We start from the raw sequence: 27,621 nt of genomic DNA, 5'->3' as shown, positions 1-27,621 counted from the left end.
GGAAGTGTGCAAATTTACGTTCATCCACCTTAGCTCGCATATTCTTGTGAAGTTTAAAAATTTTGAAATGTGGCCACGGAGGTGAAAACCCAATTGAATTTTGTACTATAGCAGCTAGCACATGATGCGTGAGGAACAACAGGTAATACTTGTCGGAAATCTCCTCCTAGTATGATAATTTTTCAACCGAAAGGTACCTCATTACCCGTCATATATTTTAGTAACCGGTTTATACACATTAAAGAATGTTTGCTTGCCATGGGTGCTTCATCCCAAATGATGAGCTTAGCTGAACGAATAATATTAGCCTCTTTGCTGTTCACATTCAAACCTGATACAGAATGTACAAGTAAATTTAAATCGGCTGTGAACTGTAGACCATGAGGAAGCAAAGCATCAATTCCAGTCCACGCTAGAGAAATGACTTGTGTTCATAAATTTTTGCCACTGTGAATTAGAAACCGATACACAAAAATGTTTCCAGTACCGCCTGGTCCATACAGACTCTGGGATGGCTTTAAAGCAATTGTTTAGGAATGTGAAAATAGGTTTGTACCATTAAAGGAGATAAGAAGTGGTAAAGATCCACTATATTATAACAGAGAAGTAAGGAGACTAAGAAGGTGGTGCAGGATGGAACGAAATAGAGTTTGAAATGGCTGTGGAAGTAAGGAGAAATTGAAGGAACTTACTAGGAAATTGAATCAAGCAAAGGAGTCAGCTAAGGATAAGATGATGGCAAGCATAATTGGTGGTCATACAAATTTTAGTGAGAAATGGAAGGGTATGTATAGGTACTTCAAGGCAGAAACAGGTTCAAAAAAGGAAATTCCAGAAATCATTAATGAACAAGGGTAGTGTGTATGCGAGGATCTTCAAAACTGCAGAAGTATTCAGTCAGCAGTATGTAAAGAGTGTTGGTTACAAGGATAACGTCCAGATAGGGGATGTAATACTAAAGAAGTATTAACATTTACCTATGACTGCAATGACATTTACAGTAAGATACAAAAGTTGAAAACTAGAAAAGCGGCTGGAATTGATAAGATTTCTGGGGATATACTAAAGGCAATGGGTTGGGATATAGTACCATATCTGAAATACTTATTTGATTATTGTTTGGTTGAAGTTGCTATACCAAATGAATGGAGAGTTGTTATAGTAGCTCCTGTATATAAAGGAAAGGGTGATAGACATAAAGCTGAAAATTACAGGCCAGTCAGTTTGACATGCATTGCACGTAAACTTTGGGAAAGCACTCTTTCTGATAATATTAGACATGCTTGCAAAATTACTAACTGGTTTGACAGAAGGCAGTTTCGGTTTAGGAAAGGTTATTCCACTGAAGTTCAGCCTATAGGATTTCAGCAAGGTATAGCAGATATCCTGGATTCAGAAGGCCAAATGGACTGTATTGCGATAGACTTTTTTTAGGCATTTGATGGGGTAGATCATGGAAGACTACTGGCAAAAATGAGTGCTATTGAACTAGAAAAAAAGAGTGACTGAATAGGTGTCTATATTTCTAGAAAATAGAACTCAGAGAATTAGAGTAGGCGAAGCTTTATCTGTCCCTGTAATAATTAAGAGGGGAATTCCTCAAGGTAGCATTATTGGAAATTTATATTTTCTTACATATATCAATGATATGTGTAAAGAAGTGGAATCAGAGATCAGGCTTTTCGCAGATGATGTTATTCTGTACAGAGTAATAAATAAGTTACAAGATTGTGACCAACTGCAAAATGACCTCGATAATGTTGTGAGATGGACAGTGGGCAATGGTATGGTGATAAACGGGGATACAAGTCAGGTTGTGAGTTTCACAAATAGGAAATGCCCTCTCAGTTTTAATTACTGCGTTGATGGGGTGAAAGTTCCCTTTGGGGATCATTGTAAATACCTAAGTTTTAATATAAGGAAAGATCTTCATTGGGGTAATCACATAAATATGATTGTAAATAAAGGGTACAGGTCTCTGCACATGGTTATGAGAGTGTTTAGGGGTTGTAGTAAGGACGTAAAAAGAGAGCATATTTGTCTATGGTGAGACCCCAACTAGAGTATGGTTCCAGTGTCTGGGATCCTCACCAGGATTACTTGATTCGAGAACTGCAAAAAAATCCAAAGAAAAGCAGCTCCATTTGTTCTTGGTGATTCCGACAAAAGAGTAGTGTTACAAAAATGTTGCAAAGTTTGGGCTGGAAAGACTCGGAAGAAAGGAGACGAGCTGCTCGATTAAGTGGTATGTTCCGAGCTGTCAGTGGAGAGATGGCGTGGGAGGATATCAGTAGAGTGGGTTGAGTGGTGTCTTTATAAGGAGGAAAGATCACAATATGAAGATAAAGTTGGAATTCAAGAGGACAAATTGGGGCAAATATACGTTTATAGGAGGGGGAGTTAGGGATTTGAATAACATACCAATGGAAATGTTCAATAATTTTCCAATTTCTTTGCGATCATTTAAGAAAGGGCTAGGAAAACAACAGATAGGGAATCAGCCACCTGGGCGACTCTCCCTAAATGCAGATCAGTAGTGATTGATTGATTGATTGATTGATTGATTGATTGATTGATTGATTGATTGATTGATTGATTGATTGATTGATTGATTGATTGATTGATTGATTGATTGATCGATCGATTGATTGATTGATTGATTGATTGATTGATTGATTGATTGATTGATTGATTGATTGATTGATTGATTGATTGATTGATTGATTGATTGATTGATTGATTGATTGATTGATTGATTGATTGATTGATTGATTGATTGATTGATTGATTGATTGATTGATTGATTGATTGATTGATTGATTGATTGATTGATTGATTGATTGATTGATTGATTGATTGATTGATTGATTGATTGATTGATTGATTGATTGATTGATTGATTGATTGATTGATTGATTGATTGATTGATTGATTGATTGATTGATTGATTGATTGATTGATTGATTGATTGATTGATTGTGATCCAAAAAGTATGCCTTGCAGTCACTTTTAGATGCACCATTATTCAGCAGTAAGTGAAGAATTTCGTCAATAACAACGCGTTGTTCTTCATTAGCTGTAGCCCTCATCTGTGTTAGTTCATCAACTTTGATATCTTCCCGAGTTTACTCTTCATTTTCAGGGGGATCCTCAAACTTAGGTAAATCGTAAGACGAAAGAGAAAAACCATGTAATTTTAGTGTAGTGGGAATGTCTTGTACAACTAATTGGTAAGCTATTTCGGGTGTGTATGATTTAAGGAAATCTTCATACATAGCCTCTTTGAAGACATTTCATAAATTTGAAGCATTTGAAGCTGAATGAAATATGCATATGTAGGCAAATAACTGTCGAAGGTGATATGGCATTTGAAAGGAAGAGGCCTATTCTAGACCACGTTGCCATTCAATATCGTTCAATATTAGCCCTCGTGCTGTGGCGGCTGCTTTGAAAGTATGGTACGTTACATTTCTGTAAGTGCTCAAATCTTGAAACAGGTGGCTCCTACCACATGTAGCAATAATTGACGTAAATTATGTCGCTCCGAACCAGAAGGTGAAACATTGTACATTCGACCTATAGTTTTAGTAAAAATTTTACGTTTATGCCATTCATTCTTACTCTATACAAATTGAACTTGGGTTTCAGGGTAAATGTAAGGACTTCTTGTCACAGGATTGCTGTTTAGTTTTAACCATGCAACTAAATGTGTCATACATAACTCAGCTTGGATCAATGCTTCCTCAGGAGAATCATTCTTGAAGTAAACATTGTGAGTCTCAGCCAAATGAACTAGCAATCGAACTATAGTATGCGACTAATCGTACATGGGATATGCAAGCATTCTCAAAGCAGCTTCCCCTGGCCCAACATACCTAGCATTCAAGAATACATTAATTTCCTCATGAGCAACGGTATCATCTGCCCCAGGTGCTTGTATATTACAGCAATCATGACCTTTATAGACATGCTTAAGCACATATTTGATCGAACGCACACTTGAGCAGATCTAAGCATTGATATGAGCTCGGAAGTAAAGCAAAATGAATGGATTGTACGAAACAATGAATTGATGGTTACTTCAACCTACTCTCCATGAATACGTTTAGTTATGGTTCTACCATTATCTCTCCGTCGGTAAATTATCCCTTGTTTCCTCATTGAACGATTTGAGAAAATCCTTTTTACACTTACCATCTTGCAAACACACACAAGGAAGGATTAAGATGACCGCATGGTCCATGTACCATATGAGCTAAAAACATTTCATAGAGTTCTTCATTAGAAAGATCAAGAATTTCAGCTGATACAACTTTATCCATGTCCCCTGTGTTCCTAAATTTCGAATTAACTTGTAAAGTTAGTAAGAAATTAATGTGAGGCAGCCCACGTTTTTGAAATTCCGCAGTGTACAAGAACGCTTCAACTATTCCAAAGATGTCCACTTTATAAATTAGTCGTATTAATTATTGCACCTTAGCCTGGAAAACTCGTACCACAATGTCCGGTCGATAATTTGGTGTCTCCCAAGGATGAATACTATTTGTTATTTCGGGCCATTCAGGATTACAGGTGAATGTGATAAGTAGATAGAGTTTCCCAAACTTTCTGGTTACTGCCATAGCACCCTGGTAATTCTGCATCATATTCCTTGGACTCCCAATGAACGAAGAAGACGGAACTACCTTCCTATATACTCTCAAATTCTCCTGTTCAGCTCTCACTCGTACAGCATCTGCTAACCCTACATATGTCTCTACTCGCAATTTAGTTTGTTCCCACCGGATGTATTTTAGTCTGTCCCCTTAAATACGGCAGTAATAGTCCACAAAATGTTGTTGAGTAAGTTTTCCAGCATTTATAACAGGATTGAAGGCACCAGAAGGACCACCTCATCTCACTGCAATTCTGTATCATATATACTCTCGCATAGTAACTGTCTTCCTTATTGGTGTCTGACGTACGCCCTCAATAGGCATATCTTTACGCCAACCAGGTTCACCACAGGGCCAAATTAAAGTATAACATACAGGATAGCAATGCATACTATCATAATCTATTTTCTGAAATCCGCCTTCCTATTCATACACTAATATGTCTGTGAGACGGTGGCGCTCCATCAGCTGTTTCAAACACAGCAGCAATTTCAGATCAGTATAATGTCGCTTATCTGCAGATGATCCATGGTAGAACCGCATAACAAAATTGTGTCGAGGACTATTTTCTTTCTGAGCAAGAACTTCTTCCTCTTTGACCTTCTGATGCACGGTCTTGTATGAACGAACATAGGATAAAATTTATTCAACAATTCATTCAAATCTATAAGTGTCTCTTTGGTCAAATTTATTTTAGCGTCATGGGATATTCTTGCTTCATTAGCTTTGGCGAAGTCAAGAATATGTAACTGACAATATGAAGCAATTTACCCAACCTTAGGGTATAATGTTGAAATACGATGATGAACCATATCGTGTATTCTGAAAGTGTTAAGGACCATAATTTGGTGATAAGTAAACTTTTGCACCAAAGGAAATAAATGACATTGCGTTATTGTACTGACGAATATTCTGTCTAAATATTTTGGATTTTCCATCACTACCAGTGAACAACTGTTCCAGTTTGTCAACTGTTGTAATAGGTGGAAGTTTTACTTTTCCATCATAACAACAGAGAGTGAAGCGTCCTGCTGTATTCCTCTCGGATTTAATATACAGCGCAGAGCAATATTGACAAACCTCTTGAAGATCACCTGGAGAAAAAGACCTTAAATTTGGAATAACATGTGAAACAGCACACCTCGAAGCAATATTAACTTTCCCACCGTCAATGTTTTGATTACGCTGTTGACTCACGACGACCTGTTAAAGTAGCTTTACGTTTAGTCCTCTGAACTTCAGAAGTAAAACCTGTATTGTTGGGTTGATGTTTCTCCAAGTTATTATAATGTCCATTGTCCAAATCCCCAGTAAATAATAAGTCATGAATCATGTGGCCAGAACCGCAATCCGTTATTACATCACTATTTTCCCTGTGAACTCTGAAGAGGTGCTCAGAAAACAACTCAACCGCACTGTGAAGTTCAGCATGTCGACCTTTCTGTCCAGTACCAATCATTACATATTTATAATCAGCAACCTTAGTTATATTTTGTCCATAGGACTCGTCACCAATAATAGAATTCCGATATGCAAGCCACTTTTTAGTAATATTGTTTGCAACAATTGAGCGTATTTCAATATGTCTATCTTAATTTCCATATAAACAATATGAAATTGGGCGGAATAAACAATTGCCGCCACCAGTAATAGGAATAACTTCAAAATTATTTGTATTTGAAGGATCACACGTCACTGAAAATTTATCATGCACAAGAAGTCTTCCCTTTTTAATTGCAGAAGGACCACACGTAATCAAACTGCACTCCGTATGAAATTGCTTGCCATTTTTCAACTTCCGTTTTTCATACATCCGCTTAGCCTTCTTCGTCTTCCTACCAACACCCATAATCTATTCAAAGAAGTGAAACTACTCGCAAAAATGAAATGTTTAGGTCTTCAGGTAAAACAGCATCTTAGAGTCCATGTAACAACAAACTTTCTCACTCCCCAAAGTGGCTGACTAAACGCTCCTTGGAAGAACACTACGCGTAGAACGGTTTGGTCTCTTTGAATATGCAGTGGCGGGAGTTCCTTCCCAAGGCGCCTGAGTTAATGCTCTAAGGGCTGAGTAAGCCTTACTTGAAAGAACACTGCACGTTAAGGTGTTTGCTGGTTGAATATGCAATGTTTGGACTTCCCTTTTTTAATAACTTCCTTTTTCCATACATCCAACACCCATAATTAAAATAAGTGAAACTACTCGCAAAAATGAAATGTTTAGGTCTTCATGTAAAACAGCATCTAATAGTCCGTGTAACAACAAACTTTCTCACTCCCCAAAGTGGCTGACTAAACGCTCCTTGGAAGAACACTACGCGTAGAACGGTTTGGTCTCTTTGAATATGCAGTGGCGGGAGTTCCTTCCCAAGGCGCCTGAGTTAATGCTCTAAGGGCTGAGTAAGCCTTACTTGAAAGAACACTGCACGTTAAGGTGTTTGCTGGTTGAATATGCAATGTTTGGACTTCCCTTTTTTAATAACTTCCTTTTTCCATACATCCAACACCCATAATTAAAATAAGTGAAACTACTCGCAAAAATGAAATGTTTAGGTCTTCATGTAAAACAGCATCTAATAGTCCGTGTAACAACAAACTTTCTTACTCCCCAAGGTGGCTGACTAAACGTTCCTTGGAAGTACACTACGCGTAGAGCTGTTTGCTGTTTGAATATGCAATGGTGGGAGTTCTTTCGCAAGGCGGCTGACACTACACGCAGAGTTTTTTTCTCTTTGAATATACAACGGCGGGAGTTCCCTTCCAAGGCGGCTGAGTAAACGTTCCTTGGAACAACACTACGCGCCGAACTGTTAACAAGTCCTTCAAATATCTCCGTTATGGAGACAAATGTACTTATAAATTTTCTCAGAATCTACCAAGTTAAGTAGTTAATAAATTAAAAGAAAGCGCTTGATTCACTGAGTGTTTTAGACCAAAACCAAACTGCGTACCTCAATTAGAACGAAAGATATGATTGCTTCAATGAGAAAAAATGTTGAAGAAATGAGACGTCAAATTGAATATGCACTCATAACATTCCTCATAATCAACCAACTTGATAAGTTAAGAACTGAAATGAAATATCTTGTTCCACTGAGTGTTCTTAGGTCAAAATGAACTCCGTAGCTCAATCACAACCAAAAACACGATTGCTTCGAAGAGATAAAAAATTGAAAAATCTAATAATTTGAGGAAGGCAGAAGTTAAGTGATTTATAGTACTTGATAACAAATTTGTGCATGAATACGTTTAAGTTAAAAAATGAAGGAAATCAACCGGATAGAATGGCCGGACTGAGTGACTTTAGTTTAGAACAAAAATTTAATAAACAGATTTCAGCACCTTCGCATACGATCAAACCTATTTACTTGGACTCTCAGTTGTATCAATGTTCAGCTATGAGGCTGCATGGAAGACAATTATCAGCCTACAAGATGTGAGGTAGCCGGCCAATGCTTTGCTTCGAGAACCAAAAAATGTTCATATTGCTCCACAAATACGGTGACAAATTACTGTTGCTCTTTCCTCCGCACGTGATATTCGGGATTTTCAGAGTCTAAAGTGAGATTGAAATTTAGATTACTGCTACATTGTGTTCTAGTCTGTCACTGGATACACTGTAAAATTTTGCATTACCGGCACCTTTAGTTTAGAACACAATGAAATATTCGTTCAACTTAGATTTGGGATGTTAAGTTACAAAATTATATTTGTATTTGAATCTTTGCCCGATATGATATACTCTGGTGGAACTCTGTATTTCTTACTGAGACATACATTTATTTGGAATCTTATTATCATACAGAAATTATGCTAAATTGATGCTAAGGTAGACATTCAGTGTCAGTGTGGCATAAAGAATTAAATGTTAAATGCCTATATATTTTGATCATGAGGAAGTTTGTTCTATTATCCAAAGAAAGTTCTGTGTCTTACCACATGTTCAGCCGTGTTCAGGTACTCAAGCAGCGGCTCCTTATTTTCCGGTATGTTGATGACACGTCCCCATTTATCCGACTTCAATTTCAGGGTTTTCTGCACAAATCGTCCCAGGTAAGCATACCTTGGATCCGGCGGACCCTCTGCCATGATTCTCAGTACCTGGAGTCATAAAGTATTTCCATGAGAGAATTACCTACAACGTATCTCCTTCAGAATAGGCCTGATTTAAAAAGACCGTAAAATTTAGCACTTCAGTTCTACAGAAGGACACGAAGAATTAAGGAGAGAAGTTGAATGGGAAGGAAACTGAGGGCTATAGGATCTAGTCTTGAGGTTGTCAGGAGAAGGATGGGTGAGGAGTCGGTACAAGTCACTACTATATTACATCGGAGGGAAGAGAGGGAACAGGTAAGTGTAACAGAGGAAGGCGGAGATAAGAGAAAATGTAGGAAAGGGAAACAGCATTTAGGAGTGCTGGAGTGAGGTGGAACAAGATGATTTGAAGGGAAAAGACAGAGCGAAGTTGGTCTAACAGCCGTCAGGAGATATATGTGTGACCAGGAGGTGAGGAAATATAATGAGGTTCAGGTCACTGCGACTCTATTATTAGAAGAGTGTATTGAAGAGATGGAACCAGGACACAGTGATTGTTATTCAGGGATTACATTAAGCCAGGCGTATCCAGTAGTGGGAAAACATGATATCAAACACAAATTACGCATACGCCACTGCTTTTCGAGTTTATTGACCTCCGGCGCCACAGCCAAAATGTCACCACATGACATCACCAACCTGACACTTGTGTCATTGACCGGGAGCAGATGGGGTTCTTAACGTTAAATTACTTTAAATTTGCTTTTCGCCGCATGGACAAAGATAAGTTTTATGGCGATGGAAGGATATCAAAAGTCTGGGAGTCGGAAGGAAACGACCGTGGCCTGAATTATGGTATAGCATTTGCCTGGTGGAAAAATGGGAAATATGGGCTGCCAACTGCAGAGTTCGAACCCACTATCACCCGAATGCAAGCTACAGGGAGTATAGGCCGCGTGCAAATGAAGCTGCCTGGTACTCGTGACGCCCCTAGTGGCAAGGAAAGGTGAATCTAGATGGGAGAGTAGCGAACGGACGTAGTAGACAATCATTAGCCCGGGCAGCACTTCGATGAGATTGTGAAATGGAATCCGGCTTATTTAGAGGATTCTACAGTCACGAAACGGGAACAGTTGAATAATAATCCCAATATTTTTCACGTAGAAGAAAGATCGGGTGAAATATCCAGGCTGTGTTGAGGGGAGACAAATATTAATAATTGACTGTGTGTTGTGAAGACTAAAAAAATGAGATTTATGCACACTTCCATTTATTAATTCACTGCAATTACGTTGTAAGTTTAAAAGCAGAAATACGAACACTATCTAATTTCAAAACACGATACCGGTACTCTTCAAAGACATTAACACATTTTCTGCATACAAATATTTTTAAGGCTGACTCGGATAGACGTCTGCTATGTAAGGGAGGGTGGTCAGAAAGGTGCAAGCTCATTCCTGCCTTGTGTTTCTTTGTAACTATTGTGAGAGAGACGCTTCCAAAACTACGTGCTTGCATCCCAATGCGTGTTCGAGAACAGAGATATGCGAAAGGTGAAAGGATACAGAAGTTATAGAAAACTTTTATGATATTGTCAATCAATTGTCCGTAATTGTCTGATTGTTAACTGGTACTGCATTTGAAGGTTAATCGCAATGCCTGCACCATTATTTTCTAATGAACAAAATATGATATTAAAATATTATTTATCTTACCAGCCCGTGCAATTGCGTCAATAATCAAACAGACATTAATACCTGTGAAATGTTCGGCTGTGCTGTCAATGTCATGCCTTAATTTTTGTCTTTCGTAACACTCAGCAGAGATTTTTTCTAGTAAATCCCCTTTATTGTGTGAATTTGATGTCAGAGGTAATCTAAATAGGCCTACATACACAGGGCTGTCAGGATCTCTTCAAACCATTCATTTTGCAAAATGACGGATGTAAATACTGGAATTGTTCATAGGTGCCCTAAGTTTTCATTCTTCCTGATTCTTTTCAAAGATTTAGTCGACGCTTTCCTTCTGATCACATTTTGCTTGTCGTTCGGAAATTTGAAAATGGCATAGTTCCAGGAGAAGGGTTGCTGTATGTAAAATTACACCAACTAACGGAACAATTGTTGGTACTGTTAGAAACAGTGAAACCACAATCAGTTTTGGACGTCATATTATAGAAGATAGAAGCTAATGTCAAGGCAAACCGCATGCAACAATAGAGCAATAAAGCACTGCTCTCCCGGTTAGGAACTCCACGTTTGCGGCCAGAGCGCATCACCACCCACTCGCACGAGGCCTATATTTTAAGACTTCAAACTTCTGTTCACAGGCCGCAGTAAGAGATATATAATGCCTATACGGCTCCAAATTTGAAACCCCTATGCTTTTATAAGGGAAAACAGTATAGTCAGAGAATATCGCGGTGTATTTGCTCCTATATTTTCCCACATGTTGAAGAAATGCGCACGGCTTTCAATTATTTCTCCACTTCGAAGAATTGGTTAGCCTGCCCCTCTGTATATATTTGTACTGAAAAACCAGAAATTTTGTAAATCCCCTGTCCCCGTAAATTTTTGTACTGAACAACCGGCATTTTTAAACTATGATTTTTCCTAAGAAGAAACAGTGTTTATTTTTCTTTAAATATTTGTTAAAACTGGGGCAGACCCCATGCAGACGAGAAAGCATTTTTTGGTGTTTTTCTTTAGAAAAACAGTAACTTTTCCACCAAATATTTTGCAAAATTGGGGCCAGCCTCCAAATTATATAAATTATTTTCCAAATAGAAGAAGAAAAAATACTTTACATGCATACACACATACATACATACATACATACATACATACATACATTCATACATACATACATACATACATACATACATACGTACGTAAATTATCATTAAATACTGTTATGCCCTTCAGCATTCAGTCTGCAAGCCTCTGTGAATTTACTAAACGTCTTCACAATCCTCTATTTGCAACTAATGTTGTGGCCTCATTTAGTTCTATACCTCTTTATCTTTCAATCGTTAGAAACTGAGTCTAACCATCGTCGTCTTGGTCTCCCTCTACTTCTCTTACCCTCCATAACAGAGTCCATTATTCTCGTAGGTAAACTACCCTCCTCCATCCGCCTCACATGACCCCACCACCGACCCCGGTTTATGCGCACAGCTTCATCCATCGAGTTCATTCCTAACTTAGCCTTTACATCCTCATTCCCAGTACCCTCTGCCATTGTTCCCACCTGTTTGTACCAGCAATCATTCCAGCTACTTTCATGACTGTTACTTATGAACAAGATATCCTGAGTCCACCCAGCTTTCGCTCCCGTAAAGCAAAGTTGGTCGGAAAACAGACCGATGTAAAGATAGTTTCGTCTGGGAGCTGACTTCCTTCTTAGTGAATACTGTTGATCGCAACTGCGAGCTCACTGCATTAGCTTTACTACACCTTGATTCAATCTCACTTACTATTTTACCATCCTGGGAGAACACACAACCTATACACTTGAAACTATCGACCTGCTCCAGCTTTGTATCACCAATCTGACATTCAATTATGTTGAATTTTTTTACCTACTGACATCAGTCTAGTCTTCGAAAGGCTCATTTTCATATCATACTCATTGCACATATTTTCAAGTTCCAAGATATTAGACTGCAGGCTTTCGGGACAATCTGCCATTAAGACCAAGTCATCAGCATAAGTCAGAGTGCTTACTACATTTCCACCTACCTGAATCCCTCCTTGTCATTTTATATCTTTCAGCAGTTGATCCATGTAAACTACGAACAGCAAAGGTGAAAGATTACAGCCTTGCCTAACCCCTGTAAGTACTCTGAACAAAGAACTAATTCTACCATCAATTCTTACTGAAGCCCAATTCACAATTAAAATATCAAGGAAGGTTCAACCTTTTCAGTACAAAACGTGTTGTATAAGATGTTCACAACATATTATTTATTAAATTATTAGAACCGGTTTCGACGCTTATTGCATCATCATCAGCTACAAAAATCACAAATGGGCAAAGTACATATCGTAAAAATGCATTAATAACTCTTGCATGGCTGAATACAAATGATAGACTGCTTTTCTCCTTAAATGCTAGAAGAAATTGAGTAAAATATGATGATGTGATGTGACACATAAAAGCGTAGTAGTTTGATGGGTAAGTATTGTGCATAAAATTGATCTGATGCTTTGAACATAAAAGTCTGAATGTGATAATAAAACGATGTAGTAAAAACAATGTAGTAAAATTGTCCACTCTTCTGATGTTCAATTAAGACACATAAGTCCAGGTCCGTTGTTATGTGAGGTTGGCAATACCAACAAAAAGATTTTGTCGAGGCCGGGACACCTGATGTTAGCGATTGAATAAGGTTGATCTTCAAATTAGTCTCAGCTCAACAAGGGTGATGAGTCTTGTTCAGTTGTGGTCCACAACTCTTCTCACACTACACACACAGCACGCTGAACAAGACTCATCACCCTTGTTGAGCTGAGACTAATTTGAAGATCAACCTTATTCAATCGCTAACATCAGGTGTCCCGGCCTCGACAAAATATTTTTGTTGGTATTGCCAACCTCACATAACAACGGACCTGGGCTTATGTGTCTTAATTGAACATCAGAAGAGTGGACAATTTTACTACATTGTTTTTACTACATCGTTTTATTATCACATTCAGACTTTTATGTTCAAAGCATCAGATCAATTTTATGCACAATACTTACCCATCAAACTACTACGCTTTTATGTGTCACATCACATCATCATATTTTACTCAATTTCTTCTAGCCTTTAAGGAGAAAAGCAGTCTATCATTTGTATTCAGCCATGCAAGAGTTATTGATGCATTTTTATGATATGTACTTTGCCCATTTGTGATTTTTGTAGCTGATGATGATGCAATAAGCGTCGAAACTGGTTCTAATAATTTAATAAATAATATGTTGTGAACATCTTATACAACACGTTTTGTATTGAAAAGGTTGATATTTTCCTTGATATTTTAATTGTGAATCTCAGTTCAATACGGGAAAATGAAGTTTTTAACTTATAATGCAGCCCAATTGTCAACACAAATGCTTTTAATTTATTTTAATAATCTACCTTTAATTCCATAATCCCTCAGAATGGAGAACATCTTTTCCCTCGGTACCCTATCGTATGCTTTTTCTAGATCTACAAAACATAAACACAACTGCTTATTCCTCTCGTAGCATTTTTCAATTATCTGCGCATCCTGAAAATCTGATCCTGGCAGCCCCTCTGTGGTCTGAAACCACACTGGCCTTCATCCAACTTCCTCTCAACTACTGATCGCACCCTCCCTACCAAGATGTCGTGAATCCTTTGCCTGGTACACAAATCAATGAGATACCTCGATAGTTGTTGCACTCCTTCCTATTCCCTTGCTTATAGATAGGTGCAATTACTGTTTTTGTCCAATCTGAAGGTACCTTACCAATACTCCATGCTAATCTTACTACTCTACGAAGCCATTTCATCCCTGCCTTCCCAATATACTTCACAATTTCAGGTCTAATTTAATCTATTCCTGCTGCTTTATGACAGTTGAGTTTATTTACCATCCTTTCCACTTCTTCAAGCGTAATTTCACCAACATCATTTTCCTCCTCTGCATGAGCTTGGCTATTTGCAACACAAGCAGGGTGATTTCTTTTTACATTGAGATGTTCAAAATATTCCATCCACCTCTCCAGTGATTCCCTGGGATCTATTATGAATTCACCTGAATTACTCAAAACACTGTCCATTTCCTTTTTCCTTCCCTTCCTAAGATTCTTTATTACTGCCCAGAAAGGTTTCCCTGCTGCTTGACCAAGCCTTTCTAGGTTATTACCAAAATCTTCCCACGACTTCTTTTTGGATTCAACAACTATTTGTTTCCCTGTTTCTTTCGTCTACGTACAAATCCCCCTCTGCCTCGGCCCTTGTTTGGAGCCATTTTGGTAAGCCTTCGTTTTACGTTTACAAGCTGCTCTCACTTCATCATTCCACCAAGATGTTCGCCTTTACCATCTTTACACACAGTTGTTCCTATGCATTCCCTTGGTGTTTCTACTACAGCATCCCTGTATGCCACCCATTCACTTTCTATATACTGAACCTGCTTATTGTCTACTGTTCGAAACTTCTCACTAATCATATCCAGGTACTTCTGTCTAATTTGCTCGTCCTGGAGATTTTCTACCCTTATTTGTTTGCAAACAGATTTCACTTTCTCTACCCTAGGCCTAGAGATACTTAGTTCACTAAAGATCAGATAGTGGTCTGTACCATCGAAAAATCCCCGGAAAACTCGTACATTCCTAACAGACTTCCTGAATTCGAAGTCGGTTAAGATATAATTTATTATGGATCTGGTATCCCTAGCCCCCCACGTGTAGCGGTGAATAGCCTTATGCTTGAAGAATGTCTTCGTAACAGCTAATCGCATACTAGCACAGAAGTCCAGCGAACGCCTCCCATTATTATTAGCTTCCGTATCTTCCCCACATTTACCAATCACCCTTTCGTATTCTTCAGTTCTATTTCCAACTCGCGCATTGAAATCGCCCATTAGCACTATTCTATCCTTGCTGTTGACCCTGACCACGATGTCACTTAGTACTTCATAGAACTTGTCAACTTCATCCTCATCTGCACACACATATGGTGAGTACACTGAGACAATTCTCATCCTAATTCCTCCAACTGCCAAATCTACCCACGTCATTCGCTCATTTACGTGCCTAACAGAAACTATGTTGCGTGCAACGGTATTCCTTATAAACAGCCCATACCCCATACACCCGTCAAGTACACCTTATAATTACCTATCTCTTCCTCGTTATCTCCCCTTACCCGTATATCACTTACTCCTAGCACATCCAGATACATCCTCTTTGCTGACGCAGCGAGTTCTACTTTCTTTCTTCCATAAGCCCCATTAATATTGATAGCTCCCCATCGAATTCCATTGCGTTCGCCAAGTTGTTTCCAAGGAGTCACTCGCCTGTCAAATGGGAGTGGGACTCCGTTACTCCCATAGGTCCGAGGCTTGCTTAAAATTTTCTGAGCTCGGTAAATTGATGAAGCAGGATGCTACCCTACTTACACATAGTTCAAGTGAGGATCTCTCCTCTAACGGGTTATGAACCGCCAGTGGATTGTTAGTCCTAGCCGCCTGAGCACTTTAAAAAAATATATTTAATAAATGGCCAACCTGCACAGTCTAAAAACTGCTGAGCTGAGAGAAATAGCCAAGAAGTGGCAGTTGGGTAATGTACAGTTTTATATATATATATAGCTGTTGATGTTATTTTAATTAGAGGTCGCCGCTCAGTCTGGCATTATCTCTTAGACTTGCGCTTTGCTCTGGCGAGTACAGTAGCACTTACCACAGCTGCAAGTGTGTGGGCCAACAAAATCGGAACGTCCCCAGCTTTTCAAGTAAACAAGCGTGACATAAATATGGCGGACGTGACTAAGTCACGGGACAAAGTTGTCTCGGTGCACATGCACTCGGCGCGAAGAGAGTACCTTTATCTCTCCTTGCTGACCTCGGGGTTATCCAGTTTCCTTGACTGGTGCCTGTGCGACACTGTTGTGTATATTTATTATTATTATTATTATTATTATTATTATTATTATTATTATTATTGTTGTTGTTGTAGCGGGAGGTACACTCCAACGCCGCGCATTTAAATTCAGCGCCTAAACGAACTCCTCTAGTGGTAAAACACTGAAACTGAAACTAAACCGACTTAGAACATTACTCAGAAGATGTCACCACAGAAATATGATGTAAATTTGTTAATTTGCAGTTGCCTAACCTGAGTGAATTTCTACTTGTTTTGTTTGACATTCATCAAGAAGGTTGGACATTTCTCCATAGATGACACTACCAAGAAACTATGATAATGCACCCTGGTGCAAAGCGCAAGAACTTATAATTTAAAGAAGTTTTGCATTTCTAAGTTTTTGTAACTTATTGATGCTCATTTATTTTTGGGTTGGCAATATTTCCCTTTCATTTCCGACAATTTTGAATCTAGCCAATCAAATATTTCTGTCATTAATTTCCAACCTATCACAGGCTTCTTCTTCGATTCTGAGTGTAACTTTGAAATGGACCAATAAAATTGAGAGGGCGTGGCTGGTTTAGTCGTGAAAGATCTCGAACCTTCCCTGAGGGTTTATAAACCGCGGCTTTTCACGTCTCTTGGCCAATTGATCGTCATCTTACTGACTGCGTGTGTCAAAGCGGGAGGCGGGCGGCCTCTTTCGTCAGCTGCTAGAACTTCTACAAGTTAATCGCCACATAACTTTTCTTTCTTGCTACCTCCGCAGTTTAACCCGAGGGAAAGGTCCGAATCATTAACTATGTAACCAACTTATCTAAAATGTAAATCTTCTTTCGGCTAATGTAAAATCTTCGTAAACTCTTTAACTGTAAATCAGGGATAGAGAGTGAGCTACCCTCTCGAGCTCCCCTTCATCTTGGTTTGAGGTGACTACGTTTTTATAACTGGTTTTCATTCAGTTATGTGGTAAAGTAAGTTCTATACGAGTCACCTCAGTAGTTTGGGAATAGCCCCTGTTTCATCGGCCTAGAGCCCCTTAGGTTGCTTTAGTGTTCATATCTAGGAGTGCAAGCATGCGCCTCCATTCAGTTTGTGTTTCGGGCCAATTACCTAACCTGTTCTTTTCCTCAAAAGCCCTATAGGTTGGGTACTAGATACCCCTGTATAACATTACCTTTCAATTTGTAAGTTGTGCCTTCATGGGGGAGTGATTGTAATTTTCTGATATTGTCTTGAATAGGCTAGAAGAAACTGAGAGCCTGTTAGCTCTTTTCCAAAATTTTGTAATTGTAATAGTAACTCTGGAAGGCTGGATATTCAGATTTTGGAGAGCAAGTGCTATTGAATTAGGGGATTTCTGCCCCTGAATAATTTGTGCTCTTTTGTAATTTTGAGCTTGTAGCTCAGGAAATTGTAAAACTAGGGGCTTAAAGCCCAAAGTGTTAAGGTTCTGAATCTGGGAATTTTCCTAATCTTTTTTAAGAATTGCTATGTGTACCTGTAATATTGACATGAAAATTGGTTAAATTTGAAGTTCTGAAAATATAACCTTCAGATTAAGTTTCCATTCAATTCTTGACATTGCAGTTAGACCCATTTATCCCGGCACCTCCTTTCACCTCTTCGTTCCACGGATACCCCGGAACTATTATTATTATTATTATTATTATTATTATTATTATTATTATTATTATTATTATTATTATTATTATTATTCCCACTGTTTGCCAAGCGCTAGATCATATCCCGTAGTAGCCGGCAAATAGATGATTGCTTATATCTCAGCCGAATATGGACCGATTTTAAAAATTCCAAATTATTTGAAATTAATTCATCAGCCGCTACTGAATGAATTCTATGACGTGGACGAAATGATCCTTAGCTGGTGTTTTTCCTCTGTAGACCATTATCAAACTGGTTTCGTTTTCAAGAAATAACTTCGAATACCGGTCAGGGAGAATGATTTTGTGTTTATTGTCTAAACTGTTTCAAGAATATCTGCAGATGAAAAGCTGTAAATTTGTTCTTTTTGAGATCGAACGGTGTAGAACATTCAACTTATTAAGTTCATCTTTAAGTTGTTCGTTGAAGTCGACTCGCTGTTCCATTTATTTAGACAAAAATTTTATATTCAATTCAAACTGAAGTGAACCCACGGAAGCGTATCTATTATATTTTCTAGAATTTTTATTTTGTTGTCATGCGGACTCAGGGTAATTTCATTTACTGTAATTCGACTGTATGAATTTCATGTTTTTCGGTTTTAAATAAATTCATTGTTCGATAAAATTCTTTGTTACCTAAAAATCCATTTTTGTAACCTTCTAATTCATGGTGTGGGTTACTGTAGTCACGTCCTAGTTCGTGAACCATGGGCAACGGCTGAGTGGCCTAGTAAGTGGTCCTGAGAGTCGGGATACCAGTTGCTATGGAATGGGAGTGGGCACCTCGGACATATTCTGCGTCGTGGCCCTCCTTGTGCTCAGGTGGCTAGGAATATACAATACACCGGTGGTCCATAACCCGTTAGAGGAGAGATCCTCACTTGGACTATGTGCAAGTAGGGTAGCATCCTGCTTCATTAATTTACCGAGCTCAGAACATTTTAAACAAGCCTCGGACCCATGGCAGTAACGGAGTCCCACTCCCATTTGACAGGCGAGGGACTCCTTGGAAACAACTTGGATAGAACCCGATGGGGAGCTAACAATATTAATGGGGCTTATGATAGAAAGAAAATAGAACTGGCTGAGTCAGCAAAGAGGATGCATCTGTATGTGCCAGGAGTAAGTGATATTCGGGTAAGGGGAAATAACGAGGGAGAGATATGATATTATAAAGTGTACTTCACGGGTGTTAGAAAGGGAAAGGCAGAGTCTGGGGTAGGGCTCTTTATCAGGAATACCATTGCACGCAACATAGTTTCTGTTAGGCACGTAATTGAGCGAATGATGTGGGTAGATTTGACAGTTGGAGGAATTAGGACGAGAAATGTCTCCGTGTATTCACCATGTGAGGGTGCAGATGAGGATGAAGTTGTCAAGTTTTATGAAGCATTGAGTGACATCGTGGTCAGGGTCAACAGCAAGGATAGTAGCCTATAGTGGTAATGGGCGATTTCAATGCGAGATTTGGGAATAGAACTGAAGGATACGAAAGGGTGATTGGTAAATGTGGGGAAGATATGGAAGCTAATAATAATGGGAGGCGTTTGATGGACTTCTGTGCTAGTATGGGATTAGCTGTTACGAATACATTCTTCTAGCATAAGGCTATTCACCTCTACACACCGGAGGCTAGGGAAACCAGATCCATAATAAACTATATCTTAACCGACTTCGAATTCAGGAAATCTGTTAGGAATGTACGAGTTTTCCAGGGATTTTTCGATGATACAGACCACTATCTTATTTGTAGTGAACTAAGTATCTCTGGCCCTGGGGTATAGAAGGTAAAAACTGTCTGCAAACGAATAAGGATAGAAAATCTCCAGAAAGAGGAAATTAGACAGAAGTACATGGATATGATTAGTGAGAAGTTTCGAACAGTGGACAGTAAGCAGGTTCAGGATATAGAAAGTGAATGGGTGGCATACAGGGATGCTGTAGTAGAAACAGCAAGGCAACGCCTAAGAACAACCGTGTGTAAAGATGGGAAAAGGCGAACATCTTGGTGGAATTATGAAGTAGCGTAACAAAAATGTTGGAAAGCTTGGGTTGGGAAGAATTGAGAGAAAGAAGAAGAGCTGCTCGCCTAAGTGGTATGTTCCGAGCTGTCAGCGGAGTGATGGCGTGGAATGACATTAATAGACGAATAGGTTTGAGTAGCGTTTATAAAAGTAGGAAAGATCACAATATGAAGATAAAGTTGGAATTCAAGAGGACAAACTGGGGCAAATATTCATTTATAGGAAGGGGAGTTAGGGATTGGAATAACTTACCAAGGCAGACGTTCAATAAATTTCCAATTTCTTTGAAATCATTTAGGAAAAGGCTAGGAAAGTAACAGATAGGGAATCAGCCACCTGGGCGACTGCCCTAAATGCAGATCAGTATTGATTGATTGATCGAGGATTTTGGCAACGTTTAGTTAATTCACAGAGGCTGCAGACTGAACGCTGAAAGGCATAACAGTCTACAATGATAATGTATGTATGTATGTTCTAATGCAATACCCTTTTGACTACACATTGTTTCACTCCCTTAGATTTCTTCTCTTCCTTCCCAGAGACTTTGAAATCATACATCTTACATAGATCTCAAACCAACAAATTCCTCAATGATTTGCCCTCTACATTCATCTTTAAGTTCGTCTAAAACCTTTTTATTTACGCGAGGCATTTGATAAATGTTATTTTCAAGATAGTCGCTTGTGTCAAAATGATGATTCATCATAGTTTTTATATCTTTGTAAACATCTTCAGTTTTTATGTTGTAAAAGAGTCTGTCCGTGTCCCCATAGCATAATGTCGCAGTATTTTGGTTTCGTGACATGGTAATGGAAGTCGTACACAAGTGTTTTTGAAATATCCAAAATGCTCATTCCTACATAAATCGCCTTATCGAACTTAATTTTCGCCTTGTTCATACGGATGGCGACCAGCTGTTTATTGAGTATTGTTCTCTTTTTGAAATCTGGCTTTGCCCCCAACTTTTCTACTTTTCTCCCTTAATGACTAGTTTTACGCCAACTCTGTTCTAAATATTTTCTATCGTCTTTCCAGAAACACCGTTGTTCCTTAACTTGTAGAAATCCTTTTTGAAAGTGTTAGTTGCCTTCATTCTCATCTCTGTCCGGCTCCATGGCTAAATGGTTAGCGTGCTGGCCTTTGGCCACAGGGGTCCCGGGTTCGATTCCCGGCAGGGTCGGGAATTTTAACCTTAATTGGTTAATTTCCCTGGCACGGGGACTGGGTGTATGTGTCGTCTTCATCATCATTTCATCCTCATCACGACGCGCAGGTCACCTACGGGTGTCAAATCAAAAGACCTGCATCTGGCGAACCGAACTTGTCCTCGGACACTCCCGGCACTAAAAGCCATACGCCATTTTTTTATTCTCATCTCTGTATTCAAAACAATATACTTCTTTATCCAGTCCGACTGCTCGAATTTCATTGCTCGGTGAATTTTGTTTAGTTTCATATCTAGAGCGAGATACTGTTTCAGGTTTCTGTAATGGAGTATATATTTTTCCTTGTTATGCAATGTTGCAAGTAATTTTGACTCCATAATAAATGGTACAACTTTAATGTCTGGAGCTAGTGAGACATAGCCCATCCGTAGAGATTGCTAGCATCGAAATAGGACAAGCAATTAGATTCTTTAACGGGATTGTAGTTTTTTAGATATTTATTGTTTGATTTACATATCTTTTACAACACTGAGATATTCCACACCGAATTCCTTTTTCAATTATGAAAATCATGTTGAAGTCATGCAGCAGGTCTAATTTTATTTTGGTCATTTTTAACACGGCGTCCCAGGCTCATCCTGGTGCAGAAAAGTACCATGCAGGGTATAATTCTCACGCTTTCATGCAGGTTTCTCTAACATTCTCAAATACATCAGCTAGGAGCAAAACATAAGTTTTAAGATACAAGTCATGATATTCGCCTAAGTTTTGGATATGAAAATTTTCCCAGACATGTTTGGCATGTTCATAACTTTATCCCTTATGTCTTCTATTAATCGACTCTAGAATTCTTTTTGGGTGGTAGCTGAGTTTCTTCAAATTTACTCCAATTATCCATGTAAGCGTATGGGTGAACGCCCTTCCGAGCTACCAAATCTACATGGTCTGCGGGAAAGAACTTTTTAATGTTCACCATATGATCTTTCGATAAATTTGATGCTAATTTATCGAAGCTTGATGCCATAAATTTGAATGTAACAATGAAACTCATATTTAAGTTATTTGTTTGTTTTCCAAAGGTGATGTATTTCTCTTCATTGTTCATTATGAGATCAATTCTCTTGTCATCTTAACCGAGTTGCTTGACGAATAAGTGAGCATCGTATCCAGCTAGATTATGGAAGTAAATGGGTACAAATGTAGCTTTACGAATAAATTTGTTGCAGTTATTGCACAAAGGAGCTATAAAATGGCCGGAAATCAATGAATCAATCAATGAATACTGATCTGCATTTAGGGCAGTCGCCCAGGTGGCAGATTCCCTATCTGTTGCTTTCCTAGCCTTTTCCGAAATGATTTCAAAGAAAATGGAAATGTATTGAACATCTCCCTTGGTAAGTTATTCCAATCCCTAACACCCCTTCCTATAAATGAATAATTGCCCCAGTGTGTCCTCTTGAATTACAACTTTATCTTCATATTGTGATCTTTCCTACTTTTATAAACGCCATTCAAACTTATTCGTCTACTAATGTCATTCCACGCCATCTCTCCGCTGACAGCTCGGAACATAACACTTAGTCGAGCAGCTCTTCTTCTTTCTCTCAATTCTTATCAACCCAAACTTTGCAACATTTTCGTAACGCTACTCTTTTGTCGGAAACCACCCAGAACAAATCGAGCTACTTTTCTTTGGATATTTTCCATTTCTTGATTCAGGTAATCCTGGTGAGGGTCCCATACACTGGAACCATACTCTAGTTGGGGTCTTACCAGAGATTTATATGCCGTCTCCTTTACATCCTTACTACTACCCCTAAACACCCTCATAACCATGTGCAGAGATCTGTACCCTTTATTTACAATCCCATTTACGTGATTACCCCAATGAAGATCTTTATGTATATTAACACCCAGATACCTACAATGATCCCCAAAAAGAACTTTCACCCCATCAACGCAGTAATTAAAACTGAGAGGACTTTTCCTAATTGTGAAACTCACAACCTGACTTTTAATCCCGTTTATCAACATACCATTGCCTGCTGTCCATCTCACAACATTTTCGAGGTCACGTTGCAGTTGCTCACAATTTTGTAACTTATTTATCACTCTATAGAGAATAACATCATCCGCAAAAAAACCTTACCTCCGATTCCACTCCTTTACATATATCATTGATATTAATAAGAAAACGTAAATGTCCGATAATACTGCCTTGAGGAATTCTCCTCTTAATTATTACAGGATCAGACAAAGCTTCACCTACTCTAATTCTCTGAGATCTATTTTCTAGAAATACAGCAACCCATTCAGTCACTATTTTGTCTAGTCCAATTGCACTCATTTTTGCCAGTAGTCCCCCATGATACACCCTATCAAATGCTTTAGACAGGTCAATCGCGGTACAGTCCATTTGACCTCCAGAATCCAAGATATCTGCTACATCTTGCTGGAATCCTACAAGTTGAGCTTCAGTGGAATAACCTTTCCTAAAACCGAACTGCCTTCTATCGAACCAGTTATTAATTTCACAAACATGTCTAATATAATCAGAAAGAATGCCTTCCCAAAGCTTATGTACAATACATGTCAAACTTACTGGCCTGTAATTTTCAGCTTTATGTCTATCACCCTTTCATTTATACACAGGGGCTACAATAGCAACTCTCCATTCATCTGGTATAGCTCCTCCGACCAAACAATAATCAAATAAGTACTTCAGATATGGTACTGTATCCCAACCCATTGTCTTTAGTATATCCCCAGAAATCTGATCAATTCCAACCGCATTCCTAGTTTTCAACTTTTTTATCTTATTGTAAATGTCATTGTTATCATATGTAAATCTTATTACTTCTTTGGCCTTAGTCTCCTCCTCTATCTCTACATTATCCTTGTAACCAACAATCTTTACATACTGCTGACTGAATACTTCTGCCTTATGAAGATCCTCACATACACACTCCCCCTGTTCATTAATTATTCCTGGAATGTCCTTCTTGGAACCTGTCTCTCTCTAGCACAGGATTTGAACAGTGATGGAGATGATCGTGGTGGTGTACTTTTTTATTCTTGTCTGTGTACAGAGATTCAGATAAGGTGCACTTTTTAGATTTCGTATGCAAGGGTTGTTCTTGGGGCGTTAAATGCTTCATTGGCTCTATTTGTGTATACAGAAAGCCAATTTCATCAACTTCTTTTTAATTACTTCTACAATTTTTTGATAGGGATTTAGACCTCGTTAAACAACGGATACCTTGTAATCGTCTTAGCTAGACTTGATATAGTAACAAAAGCCGGTAGCCTCATGTTTTTGGTACTTCATTGCGTAAGACAAGCATTTTAACTTTAGTTCGATTTTGTTGAGTTCTTTATCTGTTAGATGATATATTTCTCGAAGTATTTCTTTGTACATACCTCAATCTATATCTTGCTTCGTTAGTACTCCATATTTTTTAATTAATTCATATTTGTTTACAGCCTAGTATTTTCTTCAATAGGGTTTCCAAATCTGAATAGATGGTAAATGGAACTTTCATGGTGCGTTGGTAATTTTTAAATTTAATTTTTCACCTTTCTTTGCACTTTCAACTCTGGCTAGCTCGTTAGTCGTGCAGTCATTTTAATGGTCGCTCAGTCTTATTGAGAATTGAAGTGGTTCAACCACATATCACATATAAACATCTTGTGCTGGTGGTTACTTTTCTGATCGGAAACTAATCGAAATAAATTCGTAATCCAACAGTAGTGCGAGTTGACTTTTTTCTTCACGTACAGCATATTAATGTGAGTCTTTAAATTTTCATTGTAGTTTTTAAGAGATATATTTTGCAGTCTTTATCATTATCTTCGTAAGCGTACACATTAATGGATACTTCAAGTTTGGGTTCAATTTTGGGGATGTTGTGAATATAACCGGGTAGTCGATACAGAGCTCTTGAATTTTTTTATCAATTTCTTCCATTTTAACTCTATAGTAGCTAGGTCTGTTCGAATTTTTGCATTTGTTACGATCTGCAGGCTGTAGAGCTGATGCCAATGACAATACGAAATATTTTTGATCATCATTTACTATATTAATTAATGCCTGTTTATTTTTAATTACACCTGGCAACTCTATATAGGATGCCGCGTGAAGTGGATTCCAACAGCAAGCCAATGACTTGATCTAGAACCCAGTCAGAGCCATCACGAGGGTGAGCTGCAAACGCCACCATTCGTGCAGTTATTTGTCTCTTTCCAACTGGATAGATTTTTCCAAGACCTACATTATTGGCGACGGTATAGTTGTAGTACTGGAACTGAAATAGTCGACGCTGTACGGTAGATTTTCTTTTATATTCACAGAATAGCAACATGTTTACTCGTACACCACGATGCATTCGAAGACTGTCTTTTACTGTCTGAACAACAGAAGGCTTTACCGATGTCATAAAGTGATTAGGATCTAGAATATTGAAATTATTTTCAATGTTGAATGGCTGTAAACTACTCTGAAACCCTCTTTCAATTTCATAATTTCTGTGTGTTCTTCTCTGCCTTTGTTTTCCAAATACTCCAGTAGAATAAGAAAAACACCTTTTAAAGGTGTCGTTTCTTGAGTGTATAGATTTTCTTGAATATCTCAGAATGGCAATTCTTCAGTCGCTTGCCTGTAATTTTTTCTCTAAAAGTTCTAAAAGTTTTGCTTTTTTAGTCTACTATAACCCTTGATACCTCTACATTTGCAAATATTTATGAGGTTTTCACAGTAGGTGCGTTATTTACAACTCTACTTACAGCTCCCGCTTGATTATTATTGATGAGATTAATAAGTTGAGATTTATTAAGCCTGGAGTAGCCTCGACGCCCCATATCCTTAGCTTGAGCATACAACTGTACTACACTGAGGTTGTTCAAGTTCTCCATTTATTATCAATAAAATTTGGGAAAGGGTTGTTAGTAAAATTATTTATGCAATAAATTTTTCATGGTAAGGTAGTTTCAGATGGCTTTTCAAACCACATCTGGAATTAATTTTTCCACAGACGCATTCAACTTTCTCAGCTAATTTTGCTTTACTGTTTTGGTAGTAGGCCTTCGAGCACTCTTTACAAATGGAAATGCCAGTGCAATTCAAACACCGCCTTTCTCTTGGAGGCCGTTAACCGCATTTGTGAATATATCTGCTGCTATTTCTAACTTCTTTTTCGCACTGTTGACAAGTAAATGTTTTTTTTTTCTTCCAGTCTTGTTCGAGTCTCTTTATGTGTTCTAAATTTTGTTCTCTGTATTCCTTTTGCTTTCCTTTTGTACACTCAAAGTAGCCGCTCTTTGAAGGTAAATTCTGCTTGGTGACTTTGATCTCTTTGTGAATTTCTTTTTTCTTGGTTGTACAAGGGGCAGATAACCACAGAAGAATTTTCCATTTATAAGACAAAAAATCTGTGACAATTTAGAGACTGAAATTGATAGCTGCCTTTCACATTTGGAGACCTGTTTTTCCAATTATAGAATATAAAATCTAGTGATTTATCACGATCCGTCACTGAATATCAGGGCGTACGAGCATCTACCCTGAAAATTATAGCGTACCCAATGTTGTGTTACATGCCAGTGTAACACGATAATCTCGTACCTACTAACTATATTTTAGGGTACGTAACGCTGTACCCAGAAAATTAATGAATATCTAATTCGTAGCTGTATGGCTGCTATGTAACACTAACTATATTTCAGGCGGGATAAGCATCTTGCCTGGAATTCTGATGTTCAAGTTTTCTATACAATGATCCAGAGTCTAAAAATTTATACCCTGTAATTTTAAAAAAATTAAAGAATACTTTATTAAATTTCATAAACAACATAATCCAGGGATCAAAAATTTGAGCCCTTTAATTTTAAAGAAAGAACTGTAGAAGATATAAAGCCCGGCAAATTGCCGGGGTTAAAATGTAATGAAAGAGCATCTACTTGGCTTAGAATACGAACATATATACGTCGGTCAGCTACTGACATCTGCATCCAAACACTATTTTTATTAATGAATCGGCTCATTATGGAGTAGCAGCCAGTGCGGGCATACGGACTGAAAATTAGTAAGAGTGATGCTTTATTCATTATGGAATTTCAGGGAGGGGCACCAACCAGCCTGGAAGCTTAAGTATAATTATAGTAAATTTCTTAAACATAATGATCCAGGGATCAAAAATTTGAGCCCTGTAATTTATGAACCTGGATTATTTTTATATTAATAATTTGTTCATATATAAACGGAGGAAATTATGGATATACAAAATAACCAGCTTGTCCACAATGGCAAACTGGTTGCTGTGATATTTGATAAAGAAAATAATTCTTGCTTCAATGCTAAGGAGATGGCCGAGATATTGGAATATCAAGATACAAGGCAAGCAATTAGAAAAATGTTGATGAAACGATACTATTATTTTAGAAAGTATAAAAGGCGTCTAACAGATGCTTTTAATAG

At 38.2% G+C, this 27,621-nt stretch overlaps 1 protein-coding gene across 1 annotated transcript in view; it reads right to left on the bottom strand.

Annotated features, from left to right (window-relative positions):
• Positions 1 to 14,417, bottom strand: part of LOC136863901 (dynein beta chain, ciliary-like) — a 5,220,903-nt gene extending 5,206,486 nt beyond the window's left edge. The window contains exons 1-2 of the mRNA XM_068226514.1: positions 14,295 to 14,417; positions 8,592 to 8,756 (exon numbers count right to left, since the gene is read on the bottom strand). Of these exons, the coding sequence (XP_068082615.1) occupies positions 8,592 to 8,756; positions 14,295 to 14,417 (288 nt within the window). The remainder of the gene's footprint in view (positions 1 to 8,591; positions 8,757 to 14,294) is intronic.
• Between the last annotated feature and the right edge of the window lie 13,204 nt (positions 14,418 to 27,621).

This window comes from Anabrus simplex, chromosome 2 (genome assembly GCF_040414725.1).
Source record: "Anabrus simplex isolate iqAnaSimp1 chromosome 2, ASM4041472v1, whole genome shotgun sequence".
In the NCBI taxonomy this organism is placed as follows: domain Eukaryota; kingdom Metazoa; phylum Arthropoda; class Insecta; order Orthoptera; family Tettigoniidae; genus Anabrus; species Anabrus simplex.
This window is presented reverse-complemented; position numbering and strand designations above follow the sequence as displayed.